Genomic DNA, 22,002 nt, shown 5'->3' with positions numbered 1-22,002 from the left:
ATAGGTATATAACAAATATAAATGGTGGGGGAGGTTTGGCTTTATTTTAGCCCCCCCCCTCACTTAGAACATCATGTTTAACTGTCACGACTACGGTTTTTTATCGAACACAATCGATAACGTATTTTATAATCGGTCGACATAATGGTGAATTAAGACGCAAACCGGAGTACATTATTGGCCATTTCACTGATTTCCAGTAGAACGTAATACGAGTACATTTATAACGTAAATGTTACTTTTTTCGATTTATTTTAAAAACAATGTAGTGTTAGATTGGGGTCACATGAGCGTTGAAAGAACGGACGTTAAGTTTTACATCCGTTGTAACATGTACGGACGTCGTCGACGTCCACCGGATGGTAAACCGACGAACGTCGAGTGTGTAACGTGTTAAATCATATAATTCAACGATGGACGTCATGACGTCCGTCGTAACGTACCTACGTCAATAAGTGTAAGGTCACACGAGCGTTGTATTAACGGACGTTATTTTAACGGACTTCACTTTTTCAGTCACACTAGCTAGGGACAACGTCAGTTTTCATCAAAATGGATGACGAGGAGGTTGCGATTTTTGGGTATACTGCTTTAAAAATTATTCGCAAAAAAAACGTGAAAAAGGAAATGGTGGGTGCACCTAATTAATAGTGAAAGATTATTGCATGGTGATTTTTACACTCTTTATAGTAGATTACGAGCTTACGGTGTTATTTGAAAAATTTTCATATAAAGCAGACGTAACATTCAACCAAGCTTCATTTTTTTTATTTCTATCTTTATAATATTCATCAGATGTGTCCCACAATACTGGTTGTTTTTTTAACTTCCGATATTAATTGCTCAGTAGTCTCCATATTGAACAACTTTAAGTATAAAAAATTTAATTTAAAATTAATAATATATCAACTTCTACAAGTGAAAAACATGAACTAAAATACTGGAAAATGTACAAGAACAGACGTTTTAACGTTCGTCGTAACATCCGTTAATAAAACGCTCGTGTGACCTTACACTTAACACGATACTTTTCACATGGTGTTGTGCACCAAACTGCAATTTTCCAAAATTTACGATTTTCCTCGTGTTTTTCCAAACCGTTCAGTTATTCGTCGACATTCTTTCGAGAAATGTTCTATTCGAAATATTTAAATGTCGAAGTAACATATGGCAGGTTAATAAAACACCTGAATTCACATTGGTTTTTTCATCCATTTATCGATTTCGTGTTGGAATAATTTTTATTGTAATTTCATTTTAAATAATATTCCCATTGATGTGTGACATCGATTAGAAAAGTTTGATCATGTAAATATACATACACACACAACGGTATTTTAATGAAAAAAAAAATACATATTTTTGTACGAAATTATTGTTTACACGAACGGACGAACGTGTATTTAATGCAATAGAAATATAATTATAATAATGGAATGGCATTTTTATGGAGACAACTTTTAACGGACTGTAAGCACTGTGTCATTTATTATTTCAATGCAATATACTATACATATTGTGACGGAATTTTAATTTCACGAGATTTTTTTTTTTCGTTCTGAAATGTAAAAAGTTTCAATTGTCTTTCCAATGTTAATGATAGTCGAAATCGTATTTCGTCTATTATTTGTGAGTACAACTAACTCGTTCGGGACGTAATAAAATACTAGAATCGTATTATTTTTATTTTTTATTTATGGTAACTGCTGTACCTATATATTATCTGTAAAAACGATTCACAATAAAACACTCGCGTTCCCATTTCGGTAAATTATTCACATATGTTCTACGCATACAACATGAACCCGCAGCTAGTATAACATCTGTCTACTATGACTATGCACAGTGCACTCATAGAAAGTTGTGAAAAACTCTCAGAGTTCATAGCAAAAATTACATCGTGTGATAATTCACCAAAAAACTATCCAATACTATAAATAGAGCACGTCTCATACCGTATTTAAAATTTTTCCACCCAGGAGTAACATTTTACCACCTCTCTTACATAAAGTGCAAAACTAAAACAAATGTCTTTAATATTCATTATAAAGGCACTCGCTACGCTCGCAATTTATTTATTTTTTGATACCTACCACATATGGTATATGGTAATTTGTAGAACTTTAGATGGTGATCGTTTGGAACTGTCCGGCTAATATAACTTCTACAACGGAGTTCTTCATACATTCAAGACAGCAAAACGATTACTAATTATAATCCATTAAGAGAAATCCGTTACGATAATTGGTATCATTTATACGGGATTTATTTTTTCGAAAATCTGAAACACAGTTCAAGTAACAAAAACCGATATTTTCCCACTATAATAATATAATACAGTGTACTTAGCAATGTATAATGCAAGTTTGTAGTTTATTTTATTCATTGTGTATAATTTATATTATACATATATGTATGTGTATATTCATTGTAATATAATTCAATACTTACTGTGTGCATATGATCCTTACGAGTACGCGGTATATATTTACAGTGGTGTCACGTAAATTCATCGCAGCTAAATTCACCGTGGTCATTTTATCGCAACGTCAACTTATCCCGTTATAAATTAATCGCGTGTCATAATTTATCGTGTGTTATCGTTTATATGATTTTTGAACTCTAATGAACTCTTCCAATGCCTCAGTCTTATGATAACCGTCAAATCGTCATTTTAACCGTCGTGTATTAATCGGGTACGCTAATTTATTTTTGTTAGTTTTTTAATAAAGTATTCTATTATGGCTTTTCAAATGCTAAAAACTGAAAAAGGGAAAGATATGCTTTGGTACGATGGCTACATTTTTTTTAAAAGAAAAAGAAAATGACATGAAATTTATTTGGAAATGTAATTAATATTAAAAAATTAATGTCGCTGACGACTTCACCTAAGCGAAGGGAAAATATTAAAAAACCACTGACCATAATCACGTTCCGAGTTCATTAGAAATTCACATAAAAAAAAAACACTTAATAATCTAAAAGATTTAGCCAGTAATAATAGTGATTTGAGTACACAATCGGTAATAGGTTCAGCACTTAGTCAAATCCCTATTGAATCGTCTTGGCAGTTACCCAATATAAATAGACTTAAACGTACTATTCAACGCGCACGTAGCAAAAATTGCAGTTGCCCAACGACCCGACTGACTTAAATTTTATCATACCTGATGAAATGACAAAAACCATAGATGGAAATCGTTTTTTGCAATATGACAGTGGTATTATTACTGAACGAATTTTAATTTTTTTCAACAACATATTTATTGTATCTTATGACACAATGCGACAATTGGTTTTATGATGGCACGTTTTCTTGTGCACCATCATTATTTTATCAATTTAATAGAATTCACGCTGTTCAGTATTCTAATGTGTTATCGTCTGTTTACATCTAATTGCCAAATAAAAAAGAAAACACCTATAAACATATGTTTCAAGCATTAAAAACAATTGCGTCTAATCTAAGTCCTAAGACAATTATGGTCGACTTTGAAAAAGGTGCAATGAATGCAATAATTACTGAATTTCCAGAAGCAAAGCTAAAAGGTTATTTCCTTCATTTGTCATAATGTATTTGGCGAAAAATTCAAGCTGCAGATCTCCAAAAAAAAAATATATAGATGACGTAACTTTTGCGCTACAAATTCGTAAATTACCAAGTTTAGCTTATGTACCAGAAAATAAGGTTATTGAGTCTTATGAAAAATTTTTGAACACCAAATTCTTTGTTGAAAATTATGAACTTCTATTACCAATTCTTAATTATTTTGAAGATACTTGGATAGGACGTACTGGCAGGCGACAAAAAAGGCAATCGTCTACTTTTAAAATTTCGATTTGGAACTGCTATTCGTTAGTTTTTGAAGATTTACCAAGAACAAATAATACTATTGAAGGGTGGCACAATTGTTTTACATTGGTTTTAACCAATGTCATCCAAGTATATGGAAATTTATATTAGTATTGAAAAAGAGGAAAACACGAATAAAATAAAAATCGAACAATATATAGCTGGAGAATGTCCAGCAACAAAAAAAAAGTATCAGGATAAAGCTCAACGTTTGACGCAAATATGCTATGATTTTGAAAATAGACCTATCGATGACTATTTACAAGGAATAGCTCATACTCGTAATTTTCAATTGCAATTGTAAATTTTGTAAATAATATATAGTATGTAAACGACAAACAATATTTATTGTGATTTTTTTTGTAATTATTTAAATAAATATTACTACTAAATATTTTGATAAAATTTGGCGATAAATTGACGTGCTATTAATTGCAACCACGATATATTGACGTGCGATAAATTGACCGCGATTATTTGACACGCGATGAATTTAGCCACGGTGAATTAAAGTATATTCCTTACCGTAAGCTGTGCTATAAACGCAACTCGACTTACTTAATGTAAAAAAATACCTATACACATATATATGTATATATGAATATTATGAATATAATATTTCGTGTAATTGGGGTAGTGTTGTTATGTGTCACCGTTTTGAAGGGTTGAAGGGGGGATTTAAGTATCTCAGGAAAAGAACCGCCACCAATGTCTATACTAGATTGCATAATAAATATCCCGAACGCTTTACGATTAAGAAGATCCCGGCGCTTTCATAATGCGTTAAAATATTTGTATCACAAATTAATGGTTTTTAATAAATGTATAAATACCATGTGCAAGCATACACCTACACATTACATGCAGTATGCAAACACTCCTAATACTGCCAAGGCATAATTTGTACACTTTGATGTTCGAAATACATCCAGTGACTTCCTTAGCATATATTGTTTTTTTTTTCTAAGTATCTGCTCTTTGTTCGAAATCACAAGAACATACGTTTTGGATGAGATGGTTTATACCTATTGTGTTTTATTACCGTTTATGCGTGAGTTTGACCGCCAAAGCCATGGCTTTGCGGACGGTTGTCGACGATAAGTTATTAAGAAATATTATGACACAGTTAGTATTAATACAGTATTATTACCTACTGAACATATGAAAACGAAACAAAACGATATTTTTTCTGACGCATTTGGTAGTCGTATTATTTTACACCACTTGTCACTCTCTAGGCTGCAGCCTATTATATTATCTTGGCTAGTAAAAAAAAAAAAAAAAAACGTTCGTTTTTACAATAATGATTTTAACTGAAACCGTTCAACAAATATATAAGCCACAGTGAACAATATTAATATATTTTAATTTCAAAATATCAACGATATTGGTTTCGCAGTCGAATTTTTATCGAATGTATACATACATTTTGTACACATATCCTTACTAAACGAATTACTCCATACACATTTTTAAATTAATCATATTTTTTAACCTAAAAGTACTATATTAGATTTGGAAAAGTTTTCAATATAACAGAAAATAAATGTATAATTTTTAAAAGTGTAATAGTATAAACTATTTTTCAGCCAAGGTATTTATAAGTGTTTATACTACAAAAAAAAAAATTATAGCATGAACCTTTAGTTATTGTTGTGATGGCGGTATAATTGGGGTAAAATTATTTATTCTAAATCAACTTGATGTTATCAATAATTTGACTGTAATTGTTTTTTTTTTTTTTTTGTATTTGTTCATAATAATAAATAGTAATGTAGTTTTATTGCGATTTTAATTTATATTTACAACGATACAGTGTTGTTCTTATATGTATGAAAGTATATTATAGTACTAAGTAACTTTAGTTACGTTGTTTTTTTTTTAAAGGTATTTTTGTCGACACACACACACACACACATATATACATACAAACAGACACCTAGGCACACACCTACACTGTACTCACGCTAATTAACGACTGGTAGCAAACGTAGGCTATAACAGGCCCCGAAAAACTTTTACACGTCAATGCGTACGTGCGTTTTGAAATGTATTAATTTACTGGAGTATACCCTCTATTAAATCTTTTTACTCGAACGGACCAGACAGCTCGACATAGGTACAATGCCGATGTACACTGAATATATAGCTGTGCATAGTATAGTAAGCGTATAAGTGCACTGAATAATTATGTAAAATCAGATACCGGCATAATACGTAATGAATATTATTTAAACTTGTAATTACCGCTAAGGATCTTTAATCAAATTGAATTATGAAAAAAAGAAGTATATGTACATATATATATATCAAACACATTGATAATGCGTTCATGTATTTTTTCTACCATCGAGGACGATGAATTTAAAAATTCTACTTAAATGACCTCGGCCGAAGCGTTAGCCTAACAATATTATTTGAAACGAGTATTATAAACTCTATACAATATAAGTAATTTTGAATATTATGTATTTTATGTATACACAATGATGTGGACGTAAAAATATCTAGACTATACGCAAAGCGTTGTAAATAGTGACTATACTAGAATGGTTCAATTTAAAATTGGTATTAGATAATTATTTATTTTTATATAAATTAAATAAATGATTTTTAAATTATACAGTTGATAAGCATTTGACGATTAATTATTACTATTGTAGTGTATGTTTTCCGTAAATAGTATATGGACAGAGAAAAATCTATGAACCGATTAATTAATCGCATAAAAAAACGCATTGACCGACAATTGGTGATCGGCAACAAAACAATTATATTACGACAAAAATATCGTTCTGAACTATATTAAGTACATGCATTATTGTTGATAATACTGAAATGTAAAATTTATACAAATAATGATAAAATAAAATATTTGTGAGAAAACAAAAAATGTTTAAAAGAAAATAAGTCAAAATTATGTTCTTGTATACCAAGTACTGTACGGTATTTTACGAGAATATGCATAAAAAAAATAAAAAAACTAAAGAAGTTTTTATACGCTACACTTACCACATCCACAGTGTATACAATACAGATATTTATTATTAAAGTATATTAATACCATATTATAACGACAGCGCGATAAAAATTGTATTTTTCTGGTTAATTATAATTATAAGTTTTAAAAGTAAATTTATTTGATAAATATTTTTATAGAGGAAATAAAAAAATTGAACATCCAGAACTTTTGATTCTAGAGGAAAGATAATTACAGGATAAGTTATGAAAAAAAAAAAAATATCTGTAAAAATCCTATACTTCAAGTTAACAAGTACTTTATAAATTAAAAAAAAATAAATTTATTTATATTAATTCATAATACTTATCAACGTCATATGTAGGGCAGAGGACTTGTAGCTCTAAAAATTCACCAAATATGCACTTAAATATACAAAATATGCATTAATAATATGCATTTTTAAATTCAATTTTTTGAACATAAAATAAGAATTTTTCTAAATACATTTTATTTACAACCTTATTTAATAACTTACAAATTACAATTAATTAATTGGTTTAAGTTTATTTATTTGGATACCTACTTTAGGCATTTTTTTATAATAAATAGTAAATATAACGTGTTTGGATTGTCAACCGTTGAGAAACACAGCGATTACTCCTCTGCTCTAGTCATATGTATTCATGTAAATCAGTGACACGTTGAACTCTTTTTTTGGTGATGAACAAAAATGTATGCAAGGTACACCCCCCTCCCCCGACTCCATTTTATCCATTCAAACGTCATTTCACCACAACAAAAAATTTAAAATTTACCTAATATGCTTATATTTTTAGAGAGATTTGTTTAATCGAATGTACCCACTTAATTAATATAGTTAATTTATTATACTAATTAATTACCAAGTATCTTGATTAATGTAATTAATGTAACTTAAGATATTGTTGCTAATAATGGTATACAGTCTTGAAGTAGTATTTTATTTTTGTAACATTTTGTAATTTGTATAAAATATTGTTGGCATTGGGACGCTTAAAATTCTGTATTATTATTATTATTATATCATGTGAGTATAAGCAATCGCAGTCGTTAAAATCAACCAGCTTATTTTTGTTTTCCTATAGCTGCGTTGAGACCAAGAAATACTTGCCACTTTTGTGACCAACGTCGACGACTAAGAGTTCCTCAAAATGTCACCCGCAAAATTTTAAAACAGACGCGTCCACACCAAAGCAATATATTTGATAAACATTTTAGTTTGTAAATTAGTCTTGAACAAAATGTGTAACAAGAATGACGTTAGAATCGATGTATCTACTTGGGTAATTTTGAGTTTAGAAACGAAAAAGGCTTCCAAAAAGAGGTATTGGGTTCGTCCTAGTTTTTTAGAAAAGCAGATTATTAGAGACAAATTTCAGAAACATTTCTGATTTTTATCACCGACATTTTAGTCATCATATGTTTCTGGGTTTGGACGTCGGTCACTGCATTTTAACCGACCGACAACGATCGTCTGCATCGACGAATTAATGTTTTCGATTTATTAATTTACTACTAATTTTTTTTTAATTATAATTAACAGATTTTATGCTGTAGAGCAGTGGTTCTCAACCGGAGTGACATGGATGCAGCAGCATAAAGATGACACAAAATCTTCACGGGAAAAGAAAAAAATAAGAAAAAAAATGAATTTTAATAAAATAATATTGCCACAACTGTCATGTAAATAGCATATATTTTAGTTTGTTTTTTTATATAATTTATATTTATTCTTTAGATCCGATAAACATATGCAGTATTTTGATTTGCGAAATCACTGCATTATCGATTATCTTATCGTTAATTATTTTGCAGTCACTAGGTATGTATTATAGCCTATATTTCTAGAAGATAATATGAGACTCAGTCTTTCCAACATCAGCCCTCGACTTCCTCAACTTTGTAAAAACCACCAGAGCCTAATATCTTATCAGTTTTATACAAATCATTATTATTTTTTCTCTCTCTCTTTTTTTTTTAAAAATTTGCGAATTTAAACTTTAACGTGTCAATGTTTATTGAATGCTGCAACTCAAATAAATTGTAAATGTACCTACTTATTATTTTTCTGTGTATCGTATATTTTTTTTTTTTTATTGTTATTTCAAGAATCATTCTAAAATACACAAATTAAGATTATTTATTATGTTGCTGTTAAAGTGACGCGGTGTTAGATTCTAATGGCTAAAGGCGTCATGAACCAGAAAAGAATACGAATCATTGTTGTAGTGTGTTGGACGTAGGTTACATAAGTAAGACATATTTTTATTTTCTATGATATATATATATATATCTTATTATATATCTATACTTTTTTACATAGGTATTTTGTGGCAAGGAAATCGCCCATCTACCAACAATTTTGAAAAAACAATTTCTCCAAAATAATAAATTTGACACGCCACAGGTGTAAATCATTAATTATAATATGACATTAACAAATTATACGCAAAAAAGTGCTTCAAGCGCATGAATATAGTTAGGGCCGGGATTTTAATGCTCAAAAAAATAGCAAAAAATGCTCTAAAAAAATTATGAAAAAATGTATTTAAAGTTAAATTTGTCATAAAATGCAAAAAAATACAAAATAAAAACTACATTAAAGTAATCAATATCACTTGAAACACATTTTCTGCTTACGGAACTACGTGTTGGGGCGTTAGGAAAAAAGATGCATTTGCATCAAATTTCCAGCCCTTAAATATAATACATATTATAAAATATATAGGCTGAGTACAATATCTATAAAATAAAAATTATATTCTAATAAGATTTTCTTATAACGAAACATATTCAGTAAGTTATTACAAAGTAATTACATTTTCATAATCGTTTTCAAAACTTGCGGAATGATAGACAACGTAAACATAACTACTACACTAGCCATATATTAATAGCATAAAACCAGTTAAGTGTTTTAATAAATACATACAGTTATGTTTTCATTATCGCAACGTTTCAAAAGTTATACAATAGGATACAAAAGGAAAAGAAGAGAATATTAAAATTACTAGATATTGAACATGAGATTGAAATCATGATAACATTAAAATAATAATACCGTGTATTATAGTACCTAATTATAAAAATACAGAGAGGAGCACTTGTGAAACTGCAAATTAAAAGTAGAAAAATCTATACGTATTAAACCATAGTATCGCAAATTATGTGCAAGAAACTCATGATTAGGAGGCTTAAAATAATATTTAAATAATATTATTTGAACAGACGAAAAGAAGTATAAACATTTCATCAAAAATAAAAAATATATCTCATGGTATCAATATGATATAATTTATTCTAAACTTAATACTGGTGAAATCAAATTTAGATTTTGTATAAGTGCGGACTAACACGAATACCGATCGTCTTGAAGTGTTCTTGTACGTGAAAGTAAATTCGGTCGGAAGAACAAAGTTTACACCACAATCGATACATATATACATATAAACACACATGCATTTAGACTGTTGACGGAAAGTGAGTTTAGTTCGATATAGTTTCTCATAATGCATATTTTTATAAACAAAAATAACATTTGAATAGTTAACTCGCTTGCGTACTTCGACTCGCGGATTAATTCATATTCGTCGAGCGAACTAGCCGCATCTCGACATAAATCAGAAAGTTTGTCACCGAGCGATTAAAATAAAACGCTTTCACGGATGTTGTACGCCGAGAGCGAAAATACGTCTGATCGACAAACGTAAGGAGTTGGGGAGAGGGGAAGAGAAGTGAAAAAAATAAAGAGGACAGAAGAAGATTTCGTTCTTGTATTGTTGGACCGCGTCGGCAGCACTGGGATCGGCGTTCACGTTCGCGAAAACGTCGTCCGACCTACCACAGGGCGACTAACCCTAACCGCACATCATCTAGAACTTCAAACGATCGATCACGCCGGACTCGGTGCTCACGGCGATGACGTCCGACGACGACAACAGCTGCGCCTGGGACGGATGAGCAGCGGCGATCGGATGCAACGACTGGTGCTGATGTACGGTCGTCGGCGGAACGGTGGCGGAGTGGCTAACGGCCGCCGGAGCCGAGGCGCCCGAAGACAGCACCTGTTGAATGGTATGGCCGTCGAATGAGAGTAGCGCGATCGTCGGATCGATGGGTTGCGCGTAAGCCACGTCTCCCTGCGTGTCCAGTATCCGGTAGTACTGTTCCTCGTTCAGGACGTCGTCCACTGTGCTTATGCCCAAGTCCCTCATGGCTTGCGACACGAACTCCGAGTTGTTCTGCAGCAGTACGGTGACAGCGTTAATAACAACAATGAAACATTCATTACGCTTAGGGAGTGGTCGCGTTATAAATGGGGTTACTGCGTGCGGCGTTCGGTCGGTTTACAGTGCTAAATGGTAAGCCCTTTGGATCCACTAAAATATCCTAGCCTTAATCCGCCTTCTCCGAGAACAATCGAATCGGTTATTAAGAAACATAGTGTGCCATTTTTTTTTAAACCCTTTATCGTATGATTATTAATAACAAAATGTTTTCCCTTAGTACGATTTCTATAACCTTACATTATTGATTATAATTTCTTACATGTTCAAAACAAACGAGTACTTGTACGTTTATAAAGCAAGTACAAATTAAACCCTAGTAAAATTTAGAGGTTCTAACTTGATGTAATTTAACAGAAGAATACCCACAAAATGCAATACCCGTTTCTCAAAACATTGTCTGTCCGAAAATTGTGCCACTTTTAAAATGGTAATCTTTCTTCGGTCCGTCGAGTACTAAACACAGTCCATACCAAAAGAAATTGAATGACTTCATCGAATTACATTTACATAATCTCGGTTATTAATTTTTCAAAATAAACCTAACTTAACACAAATGAGTCACATAAAAACAATAACTGAGATAAAACCCCCTTTTCGGTTTCATGCGTCTATATATAGTTCAAAAATACAACTCCACTCCGTATATATCTATATAAAACTTCGAAGTCTATATGAATTAGGACAGCGTTCTGTATAAACATAATCCACTACTAGTAATAATAATAATAATAATGAAAAAATTTAAAAAAAATAATATTCATAATAACAGTAATATAAATATATATGTATATTAAATAATAATTCATTAGACCGTGAGCGTGTAATCCGTTGCTTCGTACTGACCACGCAACGTGGTGTAGCGCAAAAACTAAATAATATCCGTACGGCTTACTTTTATAGGGCGTTTGATGGCTATTATGCTGCCCGGTTCGATCGGATTATCCAGCTGTATGTCGGTGGCCGTTAATTCAAAACCGTCGGTATCTGAAACGCACATGAAAAACACACGTATAGACAAGTATATACGAGTGGAAAAAATATTATTCATTAGCGCGTGCGGGCGGTGCCGTTTAATCGCCCTCGGGCGAAGTTATCATTTAAACAGGATGTGCACAACACCCACACCGCACATGTCACACTTTAGCTTTTCTGTTAAGTGTTAGACCAAACTATATTTTTCCCGCCGGACGCGATTATAATTTTAATTTGAATACCGAAAGCCTGGGTCAAGGGCGATGAATAATATTTGACCGTCGCGTTGCGGATCCATACGAGTACACAGATTGTTTTCGTAGGTATTGCGTTAATTCACTTATAAACATTTTCAACGAGTATAAAAATCCAAAGAAAATATCACAACTTAAAAATATCGAGATCACAACATATATACGTAAAGTAGGGAGGATACGATTACGTTATAGATGTCAAAGAATCCAAATTTAAGCATTTTGAAATAATTTATTAACGATAATTTCACTCAAATAAAAGCTGTCGATTTTATTTCTTTATTAATTATTTTTCTTTTATTTAGTTATCCTCATTTTATTTATCTTTTTTTTTATGAAATATTGTAGAACTGTATATGTATATTTATTAAACATAATACGGTGAAATTAGTGAATTTGACAACGTTGCATACAATTCCATACGCAATCGTGTTTACCCTACCCATTGAATTAAAGTAAATTAAAATTATAAAAACCTTATAACTCTGCAGAATAAATAAAAAAAAAAAAGTCTAAGAACAATTTTTGTAGCACAAGTCTAGTTTTGCGGATGGGACAAATATATGACTGATCACGAGATGAAATGGTCAGACATATTCAATTATCGACTTTATTTTTTTTATTTTTTAACATTGGCAACTAATGCGACACCATTCGATCAACATGCACGCAAATGACATACATATTATTTAAAGTTCCACAACGATCCTCCCGCTCTACTGCTTTATTTCACATACCCTTTAGTACCACCAACTACATGAAAAATGAACCTATAAGACGATTGATGTTGCATGCCAACACGAACCCCACCTTTAACTTTCTTAAGTTTTAATTGTACACACACTTATAATGTATTTCTATTATTTTGTATTATATCATCATGTATTATTTGTAATATTTTATTTTATTTTTACTGTATACCTCTACTTAATTTTATAAAGGGCTCAGCCCGTAAATTCAAATTAATAAATATATAAACATTTACCCGTAAACTGAATGTTAACTGTTTGCGGCTGTTGATTTGATTCAAATACGGGTTGTTCAGTTTTTTTAGTTTTATTTCCGAGCCTTTTCGATGGCTGTGGTTCTTGAAGAGACGGAGGCAACAGGTGATAATGATTTGCCCGTTGGTGTCTCAAAAGTTTATTCTTTAGCATATATTGTTTGTAACACCACTGGCAACTATGCACCCGAGACGTGTTAGTGCTACTAGCTGGATCAGACGGGCCGTCGTCGATGATAACAGTCTGAATAAACATAAACGTTTAATTTTGTAATATCTATTACTGCTGACCAACTTGCAATAATATATATATTAGTATAAATCAGCAGCGGTTTTTTAAATTTTTTTTTAGTGGGACTTTTTACATTATTTTATAATATATAAAGGCAAAAAATGTTTAACCCATTAATAATTTATTACTTAAAATCTTAAAATGTAATTCTTATGCTAAAAAAAAAACATAGCACAGAATTTTAGTTACAAAATAAAATATATAAAATATAAAATATAATATTTCACAATGCGTGACCTAAGGGGGGGGCAACCAGACCCCCTGTTACCCCCCCTACGTAAAACACCAACTGGCATTAATATAATGCTTTCACAATCTCTTACCTTGTCAGTTGGCTTCTCAGGAAGTTCACAATCTGGATGGTTTTTGATTATGTGTGATTTTCGTTTGGCGTTAGTCTTGTACATCTATAAAATTAATTAACATTGAAACAATATTCTCCAACTGTAATCGTAGAATGTTATATAATAGAAAATATTTACTTTATCACAGTACAGACACATGTACATTTTGGTTTTAGCCACAACCGGTAAATTGAGCGATGGAACAGAGTCGAGATTTATTTCCGGATGTCTTAACACTAGATGATTAACAAATACTCCTCTTCTTTTAAATCCAACCAAACACTTTTCGCATCTGAATTCTGAATTTTCATACTCTAACATAGATTTCGTAGTTTTCTGAAATAAATTTTAACGAATATTTTTTTATTTTGAAATGCAGTGTTCCAAAAATGTTAAATATAAGCTGCTAAAACGATTTCAACATTTGAAGTTAATTTATCAAAAAAGAAAAACATACATTTTATTCAATAGAGCATATTCTTTTTAGTATATATTTATTCAATGACTTATATGCTTATTAATTCATATGTATGAATAATAGATTTTAGCTTATTTTGGGAGTGTAATATTTCAATTTAAATATTAACGACGGTATTACATAGAATTTTAAATTACCAACTGAATTTGTTTTGCTCTCTTTTCAAGCCTGGCTTCTAATTTTAACTGGGTTTTTGACGGTTTTTTCTTAGAAAAATGAATTTTGTTCATGTGTATCTTCAATTTGTCTTTTCTCTTATACTGCTTACCACACATAGTGCACAAAAAATCTCTCTGGTCCGAATGTCTGCAAATTGTGTTAATAGAAATTAAAACTGTCAAACTATAACGAAAATGTTCACAAAACATTTAAAGTACTTGAGCATGTGTAAGTTAAGATTGAAACGGCTGTTGAATGAACTGCTACAATATTCGCAACCAAACTCAATGCCATGGTGCCGGGCTCGGATATGCTTCCTGATCAGTTTGTACGTATTAAATTGCTATGCAAATAAAAAAATAAAAACATCAATTGATAACAATAATATTTAAAAAACGCTTGTATTCGAATATCGAATTACAAAACAGTGTTATTAACGCACGGTATTGTGAACGTATACGTACCAGTGGACACATTGGACAATAGAAGATATTGTTCACCGCGTGTGAATAGACATGTCCCCTTAATGATTTCAAATCGACAAATGTCAAGCGGCACATGGGACAGTCGTAAATTACACCCTCTGAAACGAATAAACACTGTAATTGTTATTGTTGGTTTTATTACGGAATGTGTAATTGCAATAATAATAACAGTGAACGACAATAAACGGCACAATGTATAGGCAATATTGGATACGGTAGGTATACCGAGTGCGTTTTACATATCAGGGGTAACGAAATTCGGTGAGAAGAAAAATGAACTCTTTCAACATAAAATGTAAAGAAATAAATAAATGGAACGTCGGCACGGTAAATATTGTGTTCAATTACATATTTTAAAAGCAAAAAAAATTCAACAGAAATTATACATGATATGGCTGGGATTTTAATGCTCTAAAAAATAGCAAAAAATGCTCTATAAAAACGCGTTAAAATCTAATTATTATAGTTCAAAATCAATATTATCAAAGTCATGATACCAAACATATTTAATTATATTTAATAAACATAACAATAATAAAATAGGTAGGTGCCTATTTGTTTAATATTTGTATTTTATTAAACTTTATTTAAATTTTATTGTCGTTGGAATTTTGCAAATAAAAAAATTTCTTTCAACTGGTTTAATTGTGTTTTATTTATGATAAAATATGTAAATGGACCGATATGCTCGTATTTATGAATATATAAATTAAGTAGATTACATACTACACGTGTAAGTTTGAGCGAGCAAATATTGAAACGTGTAATCAAATACCTTAATATTTCAGAATTAATAGATAAATTCTGAAAAATGCTCTAAAAACTTAAAAAATGCCATAAAAACAGCAAAATATGTCTTAAAAAGCATTTAAAGTTCAATTTGTCATAAAATGCAAAATAAAAACTACATTAAATTAATCAGTATCACTTGCAACACATTTTCTGCTTACGGTACTACATTTTGGGACGTTAGAAAAAAAGACGCATTTGCATCAAATTTCTCGTCCTAATAATTATAACAATGCATGCGGATACACCGATTTACTACTAACCGAAATGAGTGCGTACGTGACAAGTTAGGACAACGGTGTTCATAAAACGCTTATCGCACATATTGCACTTGTACGGTTTGAGCTCGTTTTCTTTGTGTTTGGTTTGATGAGCCTGTTGATGATAAGAATAAAATTTAAAAAAACCCACCCAAGTTTCAAATTCTTCGATTAGAAAACACACCTTTAAGTGAATTGCATTCCTGTATCTTCTATCGCATAGGTAGCAATTGTATATTGTCCCGCTCAGGATCAATTCTTTATCTGCGTAACTGTGCACGTAAACGTGTTTGATGAGCTCCTCAGCATGGTGAAATTCCTGAAATACATACAAAATAGAAATTATATATACCGGGCTATAGGTTTTACTCTAATCAACGTGTATAAGTATACAGGTATACACAGTATACACACAAATACAATGTTTAGAAATAAAAATATCGCTGGAAAATCCAACAAATAAGAAATCCATGTTGCAAGTGCAGAAAAAAATAATTCTCAATTTATACTTGTATACACAACCCGTGGAGGAAAATGATTATTCAAAGTAATAACTACAAATTATAACCAATATCCACGATATAAGTATATCTATTATAGATGCTAATGTATTATAATTTTACACGAAGTCTGATCGAAAAATCCTTATCGCATTAAGTAAGTCAGCTACTGATTAATTCAAAAAAGTTTAAAAATCCGTTGAGGTTATGTTGATTATTTTTATAAAAAATTACAATCAAAAGTTATAATATTAGTGACTCAATGTAACAACTTAACAGGTATTATACAACATATATTTATTTCATATTTCACAAATAATGAAAATATATTTGTTTAACTAATTTTTCAGTTCAATAAAATATCAAATACCAACCGATTATACCCCATATTTTAGTTTTCAATAATACAATTTTTTTAAATATAGGTTTTTAGAATTTACTAATTAACTTTTAATAAATAAATATTTTTTTTTGCATAATTTATACTCTTTTATGCATATTTTAAAATTTTATTGTGCATATTTTGCCTTTTTTGGTTACTATAACTTCCAAACCCTATTCATAACAATACTCTAGCACTGGAATTATGGATTATTAAATTACATTTTTAAGTCCGATTTGAATGCATGTTGTTACAGCAAGTTAAACAATAATAGAAATGAAATTGTTTGACGAACACAACAACGAATACATAATTAGATTTAAAAATAATGTGCAAAAATCGCATTAACTTACAGAGCTACATTCCGGACAAGTAGTGTTGGTTAATGTTACTTGCTCGACGTCGAACTCGTCTTCATGTAACTTGCTATGTATTAAAATCGTTTCTCGCTTTAAGAATTTTAAATCACAAGCAACACATACCCAAATATTTCTGAACATAAACAAAAGCAAACAATTAACATAACTACTAAAAACAATAATAAGTACATTGTTTCAGCGTCAGCTAAATTAACTCACTTAATAGAACTGTTCGATCTCAATTTCGTTCTAAACGCATTTCTAGAATTATTCTGTGCGTTGATGCACATATTACACTGAGTGCTGTTTTTACCAAACCGATTGGATAGTTTTCTTATTTTCATGTGCTTGCAACTTATTGGGGAAGTTTTCATCTAAAAATTAAATGTTATTGAAACTAAGCCATCATTTGAAATTTAAACTTCCAACCCATAAACAACATACCATAGTTCCTCTGTTCATAGAGGTATTCTTCGAACTATCAGACTGCTTGTTTGGTCCGTGCGTTATTTTCATTGACTTGAATGTTTTTCGGGAAATCCCATGATTATTTTCTAAACCTATATTCATGAATATTTTTAGTTAACTATACAATATTTTTAAGTGAAATAGCAATGTTAATAATAACTAATTAAGTATAATAGTTATTATATGATAATTATTTACTAATAGGAATTATTATTTTCATGTTAGAGTATAGCGGTAGAAAATAAATTATACATACATATTCGTAATACATTAGCAATATTGTAATTTAGCCAATAAATGTATTTATAAGTATAATAAGAATACAATTAATAAATAAAATAAAATCAACATATGAGAAAATTGTGTTTGATAAAAAACGTTTACAAATTGACGAATACAAATAAAAACAATGAGGTATATTAAAGATGATTGTTTGAGCCATGTATTTAGTTTCTAGTTTCATGTTTTTGTCTGTTTTGTATTATAATTTGCGTGTAATGCATAGCAGTGCATTGCACGGCTACGGTTATGGTTAGCGTGGAGGTATACCTCCATATGCGATTAACCAGCTGTCTAATGGCACTGTTGTTACCATCACGCGTAAATGTTCGTTATTCCGTGTTTTCAATTTCTGTCAGTCATGCTATATTTAGTCATTAACATTTATTTATTTATTTATTTTTTTATTTTTTTTGTCATATTAAAGTTCATGTTCTCGGTGCCACAAGTTTTCTTAAGCTCCTTTGTTTTCAGTTTCAGTGTGGTGGCACCGAGACATTTTTATCGTAATAATGTTGTTCGGCGGCCGTATCTTTCGTGGCAAATCTCGTCATAGATAACATTTAAGTAAATACTCTTATTACGAGAAACCAATTTGAACAATAGTTGTGATTAGGGTAGTAAATTTGAAATATTTCACATGAAATACAGAAAAATATTTTTTTTTTTTACGTTTGAGATAGTGACTGTCAAATGTCATTTAATCAATTGATATTGTATGATATCGTTTCGGTACAATCTTGGGCTTTCCCATTTAACGTGATATAGTCCATCAGCTGCCTATAAATAGGTAATGACCACAGATATGTTTAATATTAATATATATATATATATATATATATATATATATATATATATATGTAGTAATGACAAAACTGGCGCAATATTATTGATAGCAGCTATTTTTATGATAATATTCGTCGAATAAATAATAGTTCAAATCGCTTGTGATTTATTTACACGTTACTAGTCAAGTTTTCTGAAGTGTTTTCAGCCATCTAAATTTTAATTTCCATACTTTCTTGAGTATATTAATGAGAACATTATTCTTCCCTAATTTATGATTTGTTTAACTATGCAAAGGAGCTTATTTTAATTTTATTATATTGTTATCTTTAAATAATAAATTAATATCATATGAATTCAGTCATTTTAATTTTAATTTCCATACTTTCAATAGTATATTATTTAAAAATGTATATTTACCTAATGGCTAATTATTATGATTTTATATTTTATACTGTTAAGTTATTTGTTTAACTAGGCAAAGGAGCTAATTTTTATTTTTTATTAAATTAGATTTATTTAATTACATTATGTTTATTATCTTTTATACATATATATATTTTATTTTTTTTTATTTTTATTTGTATATATTTTCACTTTCTTTAAAAACATTTCCAGAACTGTGTGTTTCACCATATTCACAATACATTTTATAAATAAGTGCTTAACTTTTAAACTCGATAGGTACCGATATATTTTTTTTGATGAGAAACTTCTTAAATAATGTGATAGCTGATAAGTAATGGAACTACTGACAACTTATTTATAAATTCATCTATATTTTGTAAAATTTCTTCAGGTGTTTCAATGACTATTGGTCTCTTACCTCTTAAATCAATATTTATAAATTATAATAATTATAAACTAATATGGTGTTAATTGTTAATTTATATAAATTAGTTTTAATTTCTATTTTGTACAATTAATAATACAAAAAGTATTTCATAAAAAATAAAACATAAAGCATTATATTTTGACTGAAATGAAACAAAATTTTTATTTTTTACTCAAATTATATATTTCATGAAATTTTACAACCCCAGTTGTGATAGTAAATTCAATTTCGACTGCCTTAAAAAAAAAAATGCTAATTGAAAACATTTTATATGGCAATGAAAATCCAAACAAAATATCAAAATTTAAAAAAAAAATACGAAACTTCTAGATCGAGAGAGATACAGGTATGGGTAAATGATAACGCTGTATAGGTCTTTTAAATTTAAAACCAATATACCATGGCTCTCGAAAAAACGATTCTGAGTGAAAGACGTCAAGATGAATCAGTTTATATTTTTAATGATGGTTAGAAGTAGCAAATTTCTTAATAAGGTGGGTTGAACTTTCAATGTTCTAAACTCACACATAATTATAAGGATCTACAATTTGGAAAAAATCAAAAATGTCAAGTATTTATAAACAGCTCTACTTCATTAAAATATTATGAAATTATAAAATGTGTTAAACTAAATAACTAATACCGTTTAATGGAAATTTGTTGAAATATCCATCATTTTGCAACTCATTTTTGGGACTTTCCAGTTTTTTTTTTTTTTTGCTGTAAAGAAAATTAGATGAAAAATCTTATATCTAATTGTTGAGCCTTAAGTTTAAATACTAAAAATTGTATAAACTTTTGACTATAATAATGTAGCAAATTTTCGTGATTTTTATAATTTTATCAAAATTTAATAATTAAAGACTCGTTACCTAAATTTTTTTTTTTTTTTTTAATTAGGATCAATTTTTTCATTCATCAGTAAAATATACATATGAGGTACTTTTTATTATATTTTCAAGACTTTTTGTTAGACCAAAATTTTTTTATCTATATTTTCTAAAAAAAGCTAAGAAAACATGAAAATTTCAATTGCTTCAAAAATATAAAAATAAATATTATAAATAAATATTATAAATAAATATTTCTGAAATTATATCGTCTATAGAAAATACGAAATACGTATTTAAAGAAAATTCAATGCCTTAACAATTATTAATTTTTGAAAATAAAAATACAATTTTGTTAAATACCGGTACATATGGCGTAATTTTTACCGTAATTTTGCAATTATTAAGAAAACTATTGAGAAATTCGTAAAAAGATTTCTTTTTATATACCAACTAGACACAATTTTCTGTAAAAAATCTCTTATTTTTTCAATGATCGGGGTAATCCATCAGGAATCGTGTACAAAAACAAAAAAAAAAAAAACAACACCAACATCATGGGTACATTAAAACATTCTTCATTTCTCTCGGAATCTACAATAGAAGAACCTCAAAGAAATAATGATCTAACAAAAAAAAGAGCTGTAAAAAGAAATACGACAAGAGTGGAATATTAGAATATTTCAAATATTTAAAAATTATTTGCATATTATGCAAATAATCATGTTATCGATATATACATCCTATTTAGTTATAATATATGAAATTAATATGTTAATTGTACAAATGTATATCGGGTACACAAAAATAAATTATTTTAAAAACTAAGGCAAATATCAACAAATGAGGAAAAGTATACTTTGTAGAAGTTTGCCCAGTTAATGGATTTTATACATCATTCATGAGTTTGAAACTAGATCGAACCAATAACATTTACAAAATCAACAATAATGTTGGTTGTAGTGGCAAAGTTTTAAGAACAGACGAACGGACACAATTGGCAAATAAAGTATAGTTTGTATGAAGTATAGAAACCTGAAACAAAATAAACAGTGTAAAACGTACACCCACACTTGTTTTCGTTTTCATTTATACTCTCCGGTTTCACAATATATACGGATAAGGATAACGTTATCTATCTATAGAACTTCTCCGCTGAACGAATCATTCTAACAATAACATCGTTTATCTCGAGATGAAAAATACGCTTTTGAGAAAATATTTGCGCCTGATAACTAGAATTCTTAGTTCCCGTGTGTTAAACACTGGTGATTTTCAATACTTATACACCCATTATACGATAGTTAAAGGAAGAAATATAATGCACCAAGCACGCGATCAATAATCATACATATTGTATTTGTGTACAAAAAATATATGTACA

General features: G+C 29.7%; 1 protein-coding gene across 1 annotated transcript in view; it reads right to left on the bottom strand.

Annotated features, from left to right (window-relative positions):
- Positions 1 to 9,264: 9,264 nt before the first annotated feature.
- The window catches only part of LOC112690264 (PR domain zinc finger protein 10-like), a 58,096-nt gene continuing 45,358 nt past the window's right edge, over positions 9,265 to 22,002 (bottom strand). The window contains exons 9-21 of the mRNA XM_025564232.1: positions 17,865 to 17,980; positions 17,640 to 17,794; positions 17,415 to 17,553; positions 16,364 to 16,498; positions 16,183 to 16,294; positions 15,110 to 15,228; positions 14,864 to 14,988; positions 14,624 to 14,792; positions 14,147 to 14,344; positions 13,988 to 14,071; positions 13,355 to 13,616; positions 12,036 to 12,127; positions 9,265 to 11,095 (exon numbers count right to left, since the gene is read on the bottom strand). Of these exons, the coding sequence (XP_025420017.1) occupies positions 10,727 to 11,095; positions 12,036 to 12,127; positions 13,355 to 13,616; positions 13,988 to 14,071; positions 14,147 to 14,344; positions 14,624 to 14,792; positions 14,864 to 14,988; positions 15,110 to 15,228; positions 16,183 to 16,294; positions 16,364 to 16,498; positions 17,415 to 17,553; positions 17,640 to 17,794; positions 17,865 to 17,980 (2,075 nt within the window). The 3' untranslated portion in view covers positions 9,265 to 10,726. The remainder of the gene's footprint in view (positions 11,096 to 12,035; positions 12,128 to 13,354; positions 13,617 to 13,987; positions 14,072 to 14,146; positions 14,345 to 14,623; positions 14,793 to 14,863; positions 14,989 to 15,109; positions 15,229 to 16,182; positions 16,295 to 16,363; positions 16,499 to 17,414; positions 17,554 to 17,639; positions 17,795 to 17,864; positions 17,981 to 22,002) is intronic.

This window comes from Sipha flava, unplaced genomic scaffold (assembly GCF_003268045.1).
Source record: "Sipha flava isolate LNK unplaced genomic scaffold, YSA_version1 49_pilon_pilon, whole genome shotgun sequence".
NCBI lineage: Eukaryota > Metazoa > Arthropoda > Insecta > Hemiptera > Aphididae > Sipha > Sipha flava.
The sequence above is the reverse complement of the archived record's forward strand: the minus strand, read 5'-3'. Positions and strand labels throughout refer to the sequence as shown.